General features: G+C 34.3%; 1 protein-coding gene across 6 annotated transcripts in view; it reads right to left on the bottom strand.

Moving 5' to 3' along the window:
• Nucleotides 1-289: 289 nt before the first annotated feature.
• The window catches only part of LOC149787925 (serine/threonine-protein kinase A-Raf-like), a 112,171-nt gene continuing 97,394 nt past the window's right edge, over nucleotides 290-15,066 (bottom strand). For all 6 annotated transcript variants that reach the window (XM_089974178.1, XM_089974182.1, XM_089974180.1 and 3 more), the window contains 2 exons: nucleotides 11,940-12,074; nucleotides 290-9,561 (listed from right to left, as the gene is read on the bottom strand). In XM_089974178.1, the coding sequence (XP_089830304.1) occupies nucleotides 9,388-9,561; nucleotides 11,940-12,074 (309 nt within the window). In that variant the 3' untranslated portion in view covers nucleotides 290-9,387. The remainder of the gene's footprint in view (nucleotides 9,562-11,939; nucleotides 12,075-15,066) is intronic.

Raw genomic sequence — 15,066 nt, 5'->3', positions numbered from 1 at the left:
TGGCGTTAAGCCCCAAAACAAAAAAACAACAGTTAGAACTGTGTCCAATGAACACGGATGTCCCTTCAGTGTCGGATACTGACCTAGATGCAAGATATCACCAAGGATGGACAGATGAATGACCTGCCAAGGTTAACGATCAATGACTTTCAACTGTTATAGCTGGGCATAACAGCAATCCCACAACACAAGGATTTAAAGATTCAAAATAATCTGTAAAATATTTTCATGTTATGCAATGTCTTGTGAAAAAACCTAAAAAAAGAAAACAAAAAGAAAGAAAAGAAAACTCATATGAACAGTTATTACATAAACAACATGGAGTCAACACATTCTTTCACAAAACATTTATCAAGCTGCTTTTAAAAAGCAGACCATTTTAAAGTGATAACCATACCAACAAACTACAGGATAATATGCCAGGTATCACATTCCATGTTGCGGCACCAAAATAAGGATGGAAAAAGAATAAGCATGTTAAGAAATACCATGTGACTGGTGAAGATATACCAAAGTAAAACAGTAGGTCACTTGCATTAATGGACAAGCAATTATCTACTGACATCTCAATTCCATTAACAGAATTCCACACAAAGTTTCACATTCCTGCTGATGTTGTTTACTACACACTCATCCTGGTCATCGTAATATCCAATAATAATAATAACAACAATAATAAAATTAATAATATATCCATTTGCCAAAACTTGTATAAAGAATTAAAATAAATAAAAAGAAGTTTTACTAGTTCATTCTTTACTCCATTTTTGGAACAACACCCAGAACTATTTTCTTAGTGCAGTTTCCAGTAAACATTTTCTTTTACAACATTTTAATAAAAATTCTTTATAATGTTGGGCTAGAAATACATTAAAAGAACACACCAATATTTGCTTGTCACAAAAGTATGACTAATAACAGAATAAGAGAAAATCAGCAAAATACAACTTCAGCCAAAATTCAGTTAAACGTAGGAAAACTCTTCAGTTTAAGGACTAAATCTGCATTTATGGCATCATAACATACTTTCTTAACTAAATAATTACAATAATCAACTTTATCAGCTTAAAGTGAATATCAAAGTGGCACATTTATTGATACTAAATACAGTCCTAACAGTTTATACTTGTAATATTTTTACCATTTCATTCCTGACCATTGAATGATCTGCATGTAAGCTGTTTGACAAAATGTCCTGACAAAAAATACAGATTGTCATGGACTTTTATAATGGCAGCTGGTTACTAAAACTGGGTCAGGAAAACTGGATGCTAAATCTAATTGTTACCCATACAGGGCAATATAAATTTTGTTCAGTAATGTGACAATCTCACTGTGACATTATAGCATGAGATATTCAATGTTAAACTGGATTACACTGGGCTCATCTAAAAAATACAGTTTGTTACATGTATTTCCTGGGGCAGTTATTAAATGATCTTGCTAGGAATAATTAATGACAAGTGAAATAAAGTGAATAATCACCATTTAAATGTAAGTATAATCAAATTCCATAAAATGATACCTGTAGATGAAATAGTACAACGTACCTACATGACCTGTTAACAAGTTCTTCTATACTGTACCTATGATTCTAAAATAATTTGTAAATTAAGCAATGCCCAGCAATGGATATGTTTGAAAAATACTATTTAGTTTTAATATTCTTGAAAATTGATTGGTAAAAGCACCACAACATGAGCCTATAGGTAAATGGTATAAATCAATTAAATCAAATTGCCATCTTTAATATAGTATCATGTGCATTTACAATAGGAAAGGGATCTCTGTGAAATGATAACAGCAGTAAAAGTGTATATGAAATGTATTCACATATAACATTCATTTCTCAGTGTTGTACATCTCCTGTTTGACAGGTTTATTTAAAAAAATTCTCAATCCACATTTCTCAATAGACATAGTATCAACAGTAATGAACAACAGTAATGAACACACGTTATAACAAAAAAGCACTTAGCATCTAGATACTGAATTCTTAAACATATTATCAATCTTTAATGGAATTGACACATATTGAAAGACCTATGATATAAATAGCAAATATTTTTACAAACATTCAAACATACGCACATGTATAAAAATGAAGATAAATAAGAGCTCCTTTAAGAAATATTTAAGAAATATTTAGTTACCTCCCTTTGAGGTAGCACTTACCCACAGTATGTACATTTAAAATTTTATATTCACTGTACATATAAATAAAAACTATAAATAGCATGATTGGACACTTTCAACAGCATAATTATCAAGTTGGAAAATACAGACAATAGAAAATTTACATAGACTGATGCATGGGGAAAATGAGCAGTACAGAGATTGCTTACCTAGACGGTGTGCGCCTCAAATCAAAATGGAAGGGCAGACCAATAAATCAGAGTCAATAAAATACTTTCAGTATAAATTGCTTCCAGTTTTGTTGATCGCATATGTTATCAAAACAACCATTTCATCGTTACACTAGTTTTGTATTTTCATCCATATTAGATGGCACTTCAGCATCATTTGTTTCATACCTAAAGGCATCAAAGTTGCTTTCTGCCACTGTGCCATACAAATCATGTGCAGGTTTACAACGAAAATTTCAAATTTGTATGCATCCGAGAACAAATATCTGTGAAGCCAGCTTGACTATGATACATACCCTATATTTGGTGCATAAAAGCATTATATTCACTTCTGCATCCTGCAAATGGTGGCAAAAAGTAAAAATGGAATTCATTAAATTACAAAGATGATAATAATTTAAGTATTATATAATTAACATTACTTTGTGACAGTGTACACAATTTGCAACTTCTCTGAAAGTAAAACCAAAACATTACCAATGGACCATGAAAACTGCAGTAAAATTAAAAATTAAGAGACATCTTTATTTTTTTTCCTAATTATAGTAAACCTATTTCTATGGCACCGGCTGTAAAAGATCAATATTTTGCCCAGTGTAAGTAATGGCAATAACTCTCTATGTCAGTTATAAGATAAAGATGAAGTAGGCCACAGTTTCTCATTTTCAGATATACCCTCTCTCATCATAATGCCTTATACAACTCAAATCTGGTTTCCTACAATCTGATTAAAATCAGATCTCCACTGTATACATGAAGATATGGCAGAACCACTTAGGGGGTCATGTTCTGGTGAACTACATTATTACCATGGTCACTAATTTTATCATCCAACCAGACAAAGTCTTATATCTTAAACGCTGTCCATATGACTTTGTCTTCATAGTAGGAATAATGCATATACAATTGTCAGAAGAGGAGCGTCTGACAGTGAAACGTTGCTCAGAGAACATGTTTTGTGTTTGATTCTGGATTGAATGGATAGCCAGTGTTAAGGTACAGAGCAACTTGACAGTGTTCTCTGATCGTGGTACTCTAAGTATGATCTGAGCAGTTTGGGTGAAGAGCATCAATATGAGTCAAATGATTTGATTCACTTTCTGATTTCTGAAAGCTGCATTTATATTGGCTAATTCAATGGTCACCAGAACATGAACCCTAAGCGGTCGCTGTTAAGATCTTCCCAAAGGAGAATAGAGATAGGATTTTAATCAGATTGGGTTTTCCAATAATATAAATAATTTTGCCTTTCTTCAATCACAATAAACATGTAATTTGAAATTTTATCTTTATTTATATTATACATGTTACTTAATTTGCTCTATACACAAACAGCATTTACATGTCACTGCAAATAATGAAAGGAGTCTTTGTGTCTGTGTCCAATTGACTTCTGATTTTGAGAAAACCGCATATGACCTGGATTGGACATCATATAACTCTTGAGTTAGAGTCCAACGCTGACTTTTCACTATCAGCCTATCAGAAACACTTTAAAAAGTAATATAGCCTATCAGAAACAATCTTCAAAAGTAAAATATTTTGTGACAGCTGAAACAAAATATCCAGCTAAAACCAAAGCATTTTATAACTTCCAGGCTTCATCTGGCAGTGCATTATATGACTGCAGATCTGGATTTATGGTTGTACACTTTGATGTGTGGTATACATCGGAAAATAAAAAATTTCCCAAAACTTGTTGTCACCATTTTCAAGTGGCATCACAAATGGTAAAAGCTGCTGTATCAAAAAAGATATTATTTCAAACATCCTGAAGTGACGAAGCTAAAAGTGGCTCCTTCAATACGAGTCTTATCATTCTTGTCTCTAATTAAGAAAGCGATATGCTTTCAATTCACCCTCAAGCAGTCAAGGCACTCTTAATGTAAATTGTTTGCCTCGGCTAGTAGTGATGTTGATGCTACCAAACAAGGGAAAGCACCCTTGACTGGTCACATGCAACTCATCTGTATCATAATTTGTAAACAGTGTAGCACTTTAAAATAAAAAAAATAATGCATTAAACTGCCTTTAGAAACAAAACAAAAAACTATTTAAAAATCTAAGTGAAACATTACAGACAAATTGCTAAAATTATACATGACAAAGTCTGTCCAGATGTTAGTCCCCATACAGGAAAATCCATTTGACAGTAGCAGTTTAATACTATGAGCATTTACTTTTCCATGGTCTGTAAAATGCATACTCCAATTTAACAAACATAAAAACACTATGAAATCATTAAAGCCATTATTAAAAGAACTCAATACAGCATTAAGTACATTTCACCAGTAAAAATAAATAGTGCAGCTTCAATATAGATCTGAGTGTTACTAACCACCACCATCATCATATAAACTCTACTTTCACTTTCAATTATGATTTTGCTCTTTTAATTGCAGTACATCAACATAATTGTGAATTCTAAAATCCCCAATTTTTAGAGTTATTGATATGCTAAAATTACAAAACATGATGGATTAATGAATGCCATCTTCTGCATAACAAGACTTTCAAGATTTTAACTTTGGTGACTACACTGGATGTGAAAGCATCGCCATTTTCAATTAAAACCAACTAAACATCATGAGAAGTCTTCTGACAAAAACCACATTGCAATATTACTTTTCATGTAGGAGGAGTAAGAATATGTATTTTAAGATGGCCATTTTGGCAGTCATAGAAGATATCAAATTTTGGCAGTCGTAGAAGATATCAGATCAGATCCATTTTTATTTAAGAACAACCAGACACCATAAAACATCTTTGGGTAAAACTAAAATGTCAAAATATGTTCAGGAGGAGTAGCAATAATATGATTTTCAAGATGGCTGTCACAGTGGTCATATCGGACATTAGAAAGCACCATATTCATTTAGGACCAACTGGCCATCATAAGGAGCCTTTTAGTGGAAACCCCATGTCGATCATACCATAATGGCATCCTTTAGTCTCAGAAGACTATGGATTTGTGCTCTGAAGTAGTCAGTCAGTTGACGAATAACATCTGTTTGTTTGTTGAAGAGACTGACCCCAAAAATGTCAATCTATCTTACATCTGTTACACTTGAAGCACGTCTCTTGGGTTTCCCCACATTTGTTTCGTCTTGTTCTTCTTGCATGATCCTTCCTCTTCCACAAACTGTAAATGTAACTGTTGTCTCTCACTTAAGTCTTTGGTTGATCTCATTCCTCTAGGTATGTCAGTCCTGAGCAAGTGCTTCCCAGCTGTCCACATGGACGTCCAAAACCTTGAAGTCCCATGTTAATATAACCATCCATTAAGGTGAAGCAGCAAAAACAAGATTTTCAAGATGGACAGTGATGGGGAAAGTTTTCATTTATGACCAACCAGACCAAGTGATGAATGTATGTGTTGAGTTTCAAGGAAATCTTTCAATCATTTTGGAAGTAGCAAAAACACACTTGTACTAACAGAAGACGATCCCATAAACTCTCCTGGTCAATGGCCAGTGGCCCTACATAATTGGGGTTGGTTAATCTGAACAAATTTACATCAAAACCTGCCCCCCACCCCAACAATTTGCCAGAAAAATGAACCAGGTTGCATGACCAAATTGTATAACCTCGAGAAAGGACCTTCTTAATGTTACTCAACAATATGTTATATGACAGGTATGTGCTCTCTATATAATTACCAAACTACTCTGAGTTTGTCTAATACATCTTACTGTAAATATGAAGCTGACCACAATTAGTGAACAGTGTGTAGAGGTAGCCATTACTGAATCATAATTTCTTGTCTACGTTCCATAGGCACTTAGAAATATTAGGAGAAACTGTAAGCGTCTTAAGTAGTGTGATGTCTTAATGTCTAATACTTTTACTTACAAACAAAATGAAATCCAAACTGGTCATAATATACAGAAAATCTAAAATTCCTTTTTTGCTAAATTTATTTTCTTTAGATTTGAAAAATTTCTAATGTGAGAAGGCAAAAAACAGCAGACCTGCAAACCCTGACAAGTCCATCTGAGTAAGGCAGTTGTTTTTTTTTCTGTAAGATCGACCAGTTTTCAGTAAGGTGTAACAAAATATCAATAACTGCTATTGTAAAGCTGGAAAACGCAATGAAAATTTTGACGCATCAATGATAAACATTACATTCAATTGAAAAGTTTGTAAAGTACGCATAGACTTTATTTACCACAAGTACAGTTGCACAAACTCTAGTTCCAAACCCTTTACAGCTCAATGGCTTGTTGCTATCTCTCAAACTGACATAATTCTTGGAAATTCTTTTCCATTTCACATGACAGCACTCATATCTCCCACCACAAGACTTACTTAAACTGGCAAATGTCTAATAAACGTAATCGTGTCCTTTCCAGCATTTATTCACAAGATCTGAATACTCCTTTTTATTCTTTTGTGTTGAATATTAACACTTTTCTAGAAGCTTATTTTCCCTTTCATCTTAAACATGCATCGCTTTCTGCACACCATTTTTAAAATTTTTATAATCATGCAAATGCTTTGCATGAACAAAATTAGGTGCAGTTTAAAGCATCTGGGATGCTGCTGTACAGTTAGTCTGGTTCCCTGACTAATTTCACTAATTCTAAGATGAAACCTGGATCGAAATAAAATATGGATGAACAATTATCCAGATTTTCAGCAACAATCAAATTTCTGTAGTTTTTGCTAGCATGCCGCAAGTTCGTATTTTAAGGGTAATTTTCTTAAGACTTATGGCAAAATTAGAAGAGTTGGCATGTCTGAAATAGAGTTGATTGGGAAACTGGAAACAAAGCTAGTTTTCTTCCAAATCTAAGAGACAATCCAAATTTCTCTTTAGGGCTGATAAATTGTGGAACCTAAAGGAATATTTCTGTCATTTTTAAAAATGTGGTCCCAAAAATACAGTGGCAACAATGTCCAATTTATATCCTTTAAACCTATATTTTTAAAATGGGGATTCCATCGAACACGGCACCATGAAGTACTATATCACTGGAATTTGAAGTAAAAGATTAATTTTAGTGATGAAGCAGTCTCAGAAAATCTTGTACAAATTTATCACCTTCTGTATTATGACAATTCTCCAAATAAGAAATTTTTTAAGCATTATTAGCCAAACTTTAAAGTATGCCTTTAAAAACAAAATAATATAAAATCACCTTTTTTGTCCAGTAAAAAATACACAATCAGCCGTTTCATTATTTTTATAAAGTCATGCTGAAGCGGAAAAGTAGAAGGCTAAACACTGCAACTGCAAAAATGATCTTAAAAATAACAGAAAAAAATAGATGGCATAACCAGAAAAGTTGAGAATAATTCAGCTGGTGCCCATTTGATAATGACAAGGCTACCCACTATATGCATGTTAACATTAACACTGCTGCCTTCATTACCTGAAAAATGATATAGGTCTTGCTATATTCAGGTAAAACAAAGGATAAGAAAAATGATAATGACCAGTAAAATATCACCAAAACGTGCTTTAGGACAAAAAAGTTTAATTCAGGATCTATTCTAGAATAACAAATTTGTGAGGAAAAATTCTCATTTTCTTTCTTAATATATAAATATAGGGAAATTTAACAAAGTAAATAAGGCTGGGCTTTCAAATCTGATGCGTAATTTTTTTGCACATTCTGTTGATTTATGTACATTTTTTGGAAAAGTTAACATGAATTCTGCAATTGCACGACCAAGAATAGACCCTGTAATGCTGAGATGCCGCATGTTGTGATGACATGCCATTCCTGATAATGCTATAATTATTTCTAACAAATCTACAAAATATCTGAATGATGTTAAACAGGTTCAAAGATACATTTCCAGCCTCATAGAAATTCACAACACATCCCAAACACCAGAGATGATAATCACCTAACAGGCTGTGTTCAAACAGCTCTAATATAACAATGAAAATGTCAAGTCACTGATGATCTAATCCTTCACCTGAAATTAGAATTCATATCAGCACACAACAGTCTTTACATTATCAGTGCAATAAGATTCCTTTATTTATGGTTACTCAACACATTCAAACCATCTGCAACACGAAGATCAAACATTAAAACCATCTGAAAACACATTAAAACCATCTGAAAACACATTAAAACCATCTGAAAACACACTAAAACCATCTGATATACCATGGAAATAACTGGCTAAAAACTTTATCTTCTTCATCATGTATCTCATTTCATTCATGTATGGACACTAAAAGTATGTCTTGCTCTCTCTCCAGACATTAGCCTATTACTAGAGTTTTGCCCTGGGACTATGACGAATCCCTCTTTGGTGCCATTAACTGCCCTGGAATTGCACTTGTGTCTTCTACTGCCCTGATCATTAGGTTCTGGGTCTTTCCTGCACAGAAAAGACAATGCCTTTTGCCCTTATTGTTCTTTCATCACATTGGTTCTGTCCAATTATTCTTTCCAATTATACCCTTAGTGTCTACTAATGCCTTCTTGTAGCAGCCAGTCTTCCTGCAAAAGTCTCTGACTTGACAGATGCTTCTGCCACTGTACAATATACAAACAGCTTCTGATCTTTTTCTCGATTTGGGAAGAAAATACTTCAAAAATATCTGCCCTTATCTCATCAAGACCATCATTTAGCCTATAGGCAACAGATGTAGAGATGACACCCAACTAGCACAAGCAAAACCCGTTTACTGAAAATATGACAAATGTTTGTACGGGCAACATGATGAAGAAATATGATCACAGACTCTGGATTACAAGAACCATGCATCATCATCATTCTGCCTTACTCATCCATCCCACATACAATGTAAATAAGCCTGCTATGGTTGCATCAGCCAGGTTGACTGTGTTCACATTTTCAAACCTGCTGTTCCCTAACCAAGCACAACAATGATTTCCAACTCCCTTCAATGGCTTTATGGGTCTGTATGATGATCCATCCCCAATATGGAAGAATTACTTGCATGATACATGAATATGGGGTGTCTAACTGACCCTGGGCATCAAGAGAACAAGCTGAATCCCAAAGAAACCAGACTGCTCTCATTCCGTTCTTTTCAGTAGTTGGCAAAGAAATGATGGTTGTATTGACTGTTAATGGGTGTTTTTGGTGATGCGCACATGTAAGCTAAATCGTAGTCATCAGACTGAGTCCTATTGAGTGTCGGTTCTGATGCACTCCTATGAATCTTTGGAAGGGAACTAACTAGTGACTCTATTGATGCTAAAATCTGCAAAAAGAAATGATACCATTCAGAAACAAAAAAAATCTATCTACAATGAATATATAATGCACTGGTTACAAGGTATCAAAATGTCCTCAAAACAATTGTTTGCCTTCAAAAGCAAAGTTCAGTGCAGTAATACAATATGCAAGAATTATATTTACCAATTTGGCCCTAACTAGAGACAAGAAGACATTAAGGACAAAGAAAGCAAAACATAAAAACCAGACAGTTTGCTTACCTGTCTGACATCTAACAGTCAAATGCAAAATCAGCTGCCCAATAAATCTGGGCCAGAAGGACACTTCCTAAAACAAATTCTTCCAATTCTGTTGAGTGCATATTTTAACAAAACAATAATTTCAAGTTTTCTCCTTTTTTCTATATCTCATCAATATTTGATTGAACATCATCATTTGTTCAATATTAACAGGCTGGACAAAGTGTCTTCTGTGTTGTTTTCTGAAGAAATTATTCAGTGCTTTTTTCTGAATAAGTTGTTGTTGTTGTTCTAGGGTTTAACGCCATTTTTTTTAGCATAAGACAGGTTATACATGGCGGCCAGTATAAATGGTGGAGGAAGAACCCTGGAAAGAACCATCAACCTACTAGAAGCTACTTGCTATCTTTCTCACATACCCACACTGGCCAAGCCTGATTCTGAATAAGTTGTTCAAAGGTTTTTCTATTGATATTGGTTCCTGATGGACACCATTGGTAAAAAATTTTAAGGATCTGCCAGCCAGGATGCTTTCTTTCAAATTTGCTAAAATTCTGTTCTGTGGCTTTTGAGAAGTGGTATTAAGTTTTTTTCTCAAGTCTTGGTAATTGCAGCCAGATTTGATTTAGATAGCATATCAGTGTCACTGGTACATATGTTCACAAAAATTTAAACAGCAATTGTTGATCCTCACACAAAAACACACACACACACTCCAATGATATATACAAAATATTTTTCTTTTCCTATACAAATACCGGATATATTTTATTGTGTGGTACCAAAACTATATTTAATGAACTGCAAAGTCATGAGTTAAAATATATAGTTTTTGGTACCACAAGATTAATATATTTGGCATTAGCATAGGAAAATAATTTTTTTTTTTAATTACATGCCAGACTTGCCCCAGAACCAAAGTTTTGAAGATTAAATTCACTCTTCAGCACAGCAAACTCACCCATGCCCCACACGTGTTTCATAAATTCACCTTACTTTCATAGCCTGATCATATAAATACATGACTTAAGAAAGTGATAGGAGTAGGCTGACCTTTTCTGTAAATTACATTTATATCATTTTGTAAACTATCTGACCCTAACAGAAAAAAAATCCAAGTCCAATTCAGCAATGCATCACAGTGGATATGTCGTTGTTGTCAAGGAAGGGGAAATAACTTCAAGGAGACATAAATAGCAAAAATTTCTTTATCAAAGATTAATTTCCATGTCAAAATATAAGACAGTTCTATTTATTTGTTCTAGCTCACAAAATAAACATTTTTGTTGTTACGGGAACAACTGTTGTAGGCATTCATAATCAAGCATCACATGGCATATTGAGAAATCTTACATTTTCAGAGGTGAAAATATAAGAAGAAAAAAATATGAAAATTATTTTGCCAGTAAGTCTCTATATTTCACATTTAAGTACATAATAAATTTAAATATTAAAGGTACTAAAAAATGTGTGATTTTCAATTCAGGATTTACAGCTGCTTTAGTTTTAATATAATCCTAAACTAATTACCTTTCTCCTCTTGAACTAACAGCAGCTTATTACAGGCATTTCTGGTAAAGTCAGACGGTGAAGTCTTATTTAATCAGGTTCTTACAAAGTCTTCAATTATGACAATACAAGTTAGCTGTTGTTACAAGTATCTTTATTTTTAATTCTGTTGTTGTTGTTGTTGTAGGGTTTAACGCCATTTTTCAGCACAAAATTGGCCGAATCCTAGATTCGAACCCACGCAGACAGATGAGATGGCAGTGATCTGTAACTGAGAGCGCTTGAGACCACTCGGGGGCCCTTTAATTCTGTAAAAGGCATCATATTTTTTCTTCCCAAAGGGTATCATTTTCCATAGGGTATCAGGGGCCCCGAGTGGCCAAGTATTCTAATGTGCTCTCACCTCTGTCTGCATGGGTTCGAGTCTAGGATTCAGCCAATGTGGGTATGTTAGAAAGCTTGCCAGTAGCTTCTCGTGGGTCATGGTTCTTCCCGGGGTTTTCCCTGGTTCTTCCTCCATCGTTAATACTGTCCGCTATGCATAGCCTATCGTGTGCTGAAAAATGTCATTAAACCCGACAACAACAACCAAAGGGTATCATGTTCTGATAAACCATGACACAAACCATCTGGTGTTAATATCATGGATTCTAACCTGTGGGAAAAGAGGCCGAGAATCTCTGTCAAATTTGCAGCAGTCCTGTATGAGCCTTTTAAGGGCTTTCGGTGTGTCAGATCTAACCTTGTTGATATCAGGTCTTAGGTAGCCCTTTCCTACCATAAATAAAATCTGCAAAATAGACAAAAATTGTTTGAATGTATAATGAGCCAACTTAACACTGCAAATACAATAAAAGAAAACAATTTTTTAAACATGTCTGTTTAAGATGCATGGTTAAACTTCTGTGTGAAATTGTGGAGCAAGTTTTGACAGGAAAAATGTAACCTGACCTCAGATATTCTTCATATTAAGCTTTATACCAAATGTGGTTTTATTTAAATTCACAACCAATGGGATAAGCAGACATTTTAACACTACCAGAATAATGAAAGAGCATAAATAGTATCCCCAGTATTCTCAACGTACCATTTAGGTCAAAGGCAGCTTATTATTTTGTGACCAATGGAACCACCCTACATGTGTTGGTACATTAAAAACCATACTTAAAAGACCAATGGAACTACACTATGTGTTGGCATATTAAAAAAACCATACTTAAAAGACCAATGGAACCACCCTATGTGTACTGGTATATCAAAAACCATATGTAAAAGACCAATGGAACCACCCTATGTGTGTTGGTACTTTAAAAACCATACTTAAAATAATGAAGGTCTCTGACTTAATATAGACACCAGAACAAAAATTAAAGTTATTTTTTTAAAAGAAATCTGTGGATGGGTAAAATGCATGCATTAGTAGGCTTGAACCTAAAGCCATTTTTATTTGCATACTACTGGACGTAAATGTGGAGATGACACCTGGCTAGATTTTTATAGTTGGCACCTACAAGGGGATTGTTTCAAAAACTAAGCACATGGCACATCATTTCCACTGTTTTAAATGTTTCTTCTTTAACAGATCATTCATAAAGGGCTGTGAACATGATCTTAATGAAAAGAAAAGGATGAAAAAAGCAAAAAGTAATTTAATAGTTTTCTTTATCTGTCAAGAGTTCATGCATGGTAGCTATGACATTATTTACAAAATGTCAGTTTTAGAAAGGCTGGCACTGGGTTGCCCAAGTACTTCAGGTTCATCACTGAACTGTGTCAGTAACTTGTCAGTGCTATGGTCTGTTTCAAAAGTGTCACATGTTTGGTTGATCTGACATGATCTTTAAGCACTAATGAACCGCAGGTGCCTGTCAGACTAAGTCACATTTCACTTGAATCACCACTTTCATAGACTTGTTTTCACCTGTCTTCCAATAAATCCAATGCTCTAGCCATCTGAATCTGTTCTTGACATCCTCATCAATATCCTTCGATTTAATTTCCTCATTTTGTGACACAATACCCATTTTCATCCGATGATAACAGTGTTTGAAAAGCGTTATTTGATAGGCTCAAGCTTTCTTTCATGCATGTTGACTGGTTAATCACAAAAACAGGAAATCTGCGGAACATGGCTAATTCATTGATAAATTTGATCACTACTGGTGAATTGGGTCTGCCTCTGTACCCCCACCCCACCCCAAAATATCTCCAATAATTGCTGATCTAAAAAATGCCATTGGTGATAATTCTAAAGGTGTAAGCATAAAGAGCTGACTTTACCACAAAGTATGGTAATTTGTTCAAGTATGTGCATTGCACTCTATGGAAACTGAATTAGCTGTCTGTATCCTATAGCAATAGATGCACCCGGTAGAAAAGGACCCACATAAAATATACTCATGCCCCTTTCTCACCTGCTTCATTAACCAGTTTGGCTGAATTTGTCTGTTGTGTAAGTTTTAGATGTTTTTACTAACAGCACCCAATTTTTAATCACCCTGGATTCGAAACACAGGTGGTATCCAGGGCTAGCAATTTAATATCCTGTATAACGCAACACTGTTAATAATGTGTCCCCAAAACCCTGTCATAAATTAAAGTACAGGCCAGACCAGTGACTACAATGACTTGGCAAAATATGCATTTTGACACTGCTATGAACGACCGCATTGCAGGAACAAGGATAAACTCTACTGACCTTTATTTAATCCCTGTAAAAGCAACCGCTGATACCATTCTAAATTTAAAATAAATAGGCTGGCTAATGATGTTTGTATTTTTTTAGCTATGCTTATAGTGTTTTATAGTTTCTGTCCTAAACCAGACTAAAGTATATGTAGATTATTTCCTAGTCTGGTTCCCTGCTTTGTATGCTCCCTATGTTGTTCTCCGCCATTTATATAGGGGTGAGAAATACAGAGAGCATAAAAAGCTGGGAACCAGACTAATTATTCTGATACTAAACCTGTTTCCTGGATGAGATAACTGTTTGTTTTAATTTCATTAATTGTTAGATATGCAATGCACATTTTTAGGTTTTTCATTTTTCCCCACAGCCCAGTCAAAACAGTTTTTACGTTCGATATTACAACTGAGCACTAATAATTTTAACACCTAGAACATTAATAACAATGGACAAAACACCAACTAAAAAGAAACAAATTTTAAGGCTGGAGAAAATAATTACTGTAACTGAAAGAAATGAAAAAGAGCAGACCACTCGCAAAAAAGCAGTTTCAACGTCAGTAAAACAAATTTAGGTTGTTATAAAGGAAAACAATTCAGAAACAATTTCATATGCTAAAATAAGTGATCTTCAAATGTAAAAAATTCCAATTTTTATAATCGACTGCATTTTCTATGTTTTGATTGGATGTAAACGGTCACTTGATACTGATCTGGAATTTTTTACACATCGATAAATTCTGCGGACTACTTTTGGTTCCCAGTTACCATATCATTTGATAGTTTTATCTATATCAATGCTTTACATCCAAATAATAATAAGCTCCTACCCACCCACTCATGTGATTTCCAATCACAAATGACAAACCACAGCTTAAAATCGACAATTATAAGTTAAAACAATGTAATTGCACAGACTTTCCTGCATTCCAACACTCACCCCTTTTGCCGAAGGCATATGGCAGGCTTTAGAAGCCAATCTTCAGAAATTATTGCATTTCACCTCGATATCATGTTACAGCAGCGTTATTAAAGTCAGGGTCAGATGTCAAACAAGGGATGTCACTAAAAATGGCCACGATTTAGCTTTTGAAAGA

The sequence above is a fragment of the Sinohyriopsis cumingii genome, chromosome 11 (assembly GCF_028554795.1).
Source record: "Sinohyriopsis cumingii isolate HCF-2022 chromosome 11, ASM2855479v2, whole genome shotgun sequence".
Classification (NCBI taxonomy): Eukaryota; Metazoa; Mollusca; class Bivalvia; order Unionida; family Unionidae; genus Sinohyriopsis; species Sinohyriopsis cumingii.
This window is presented reverse-complemented; position numbering and strand designations above follow the sequence as displayed.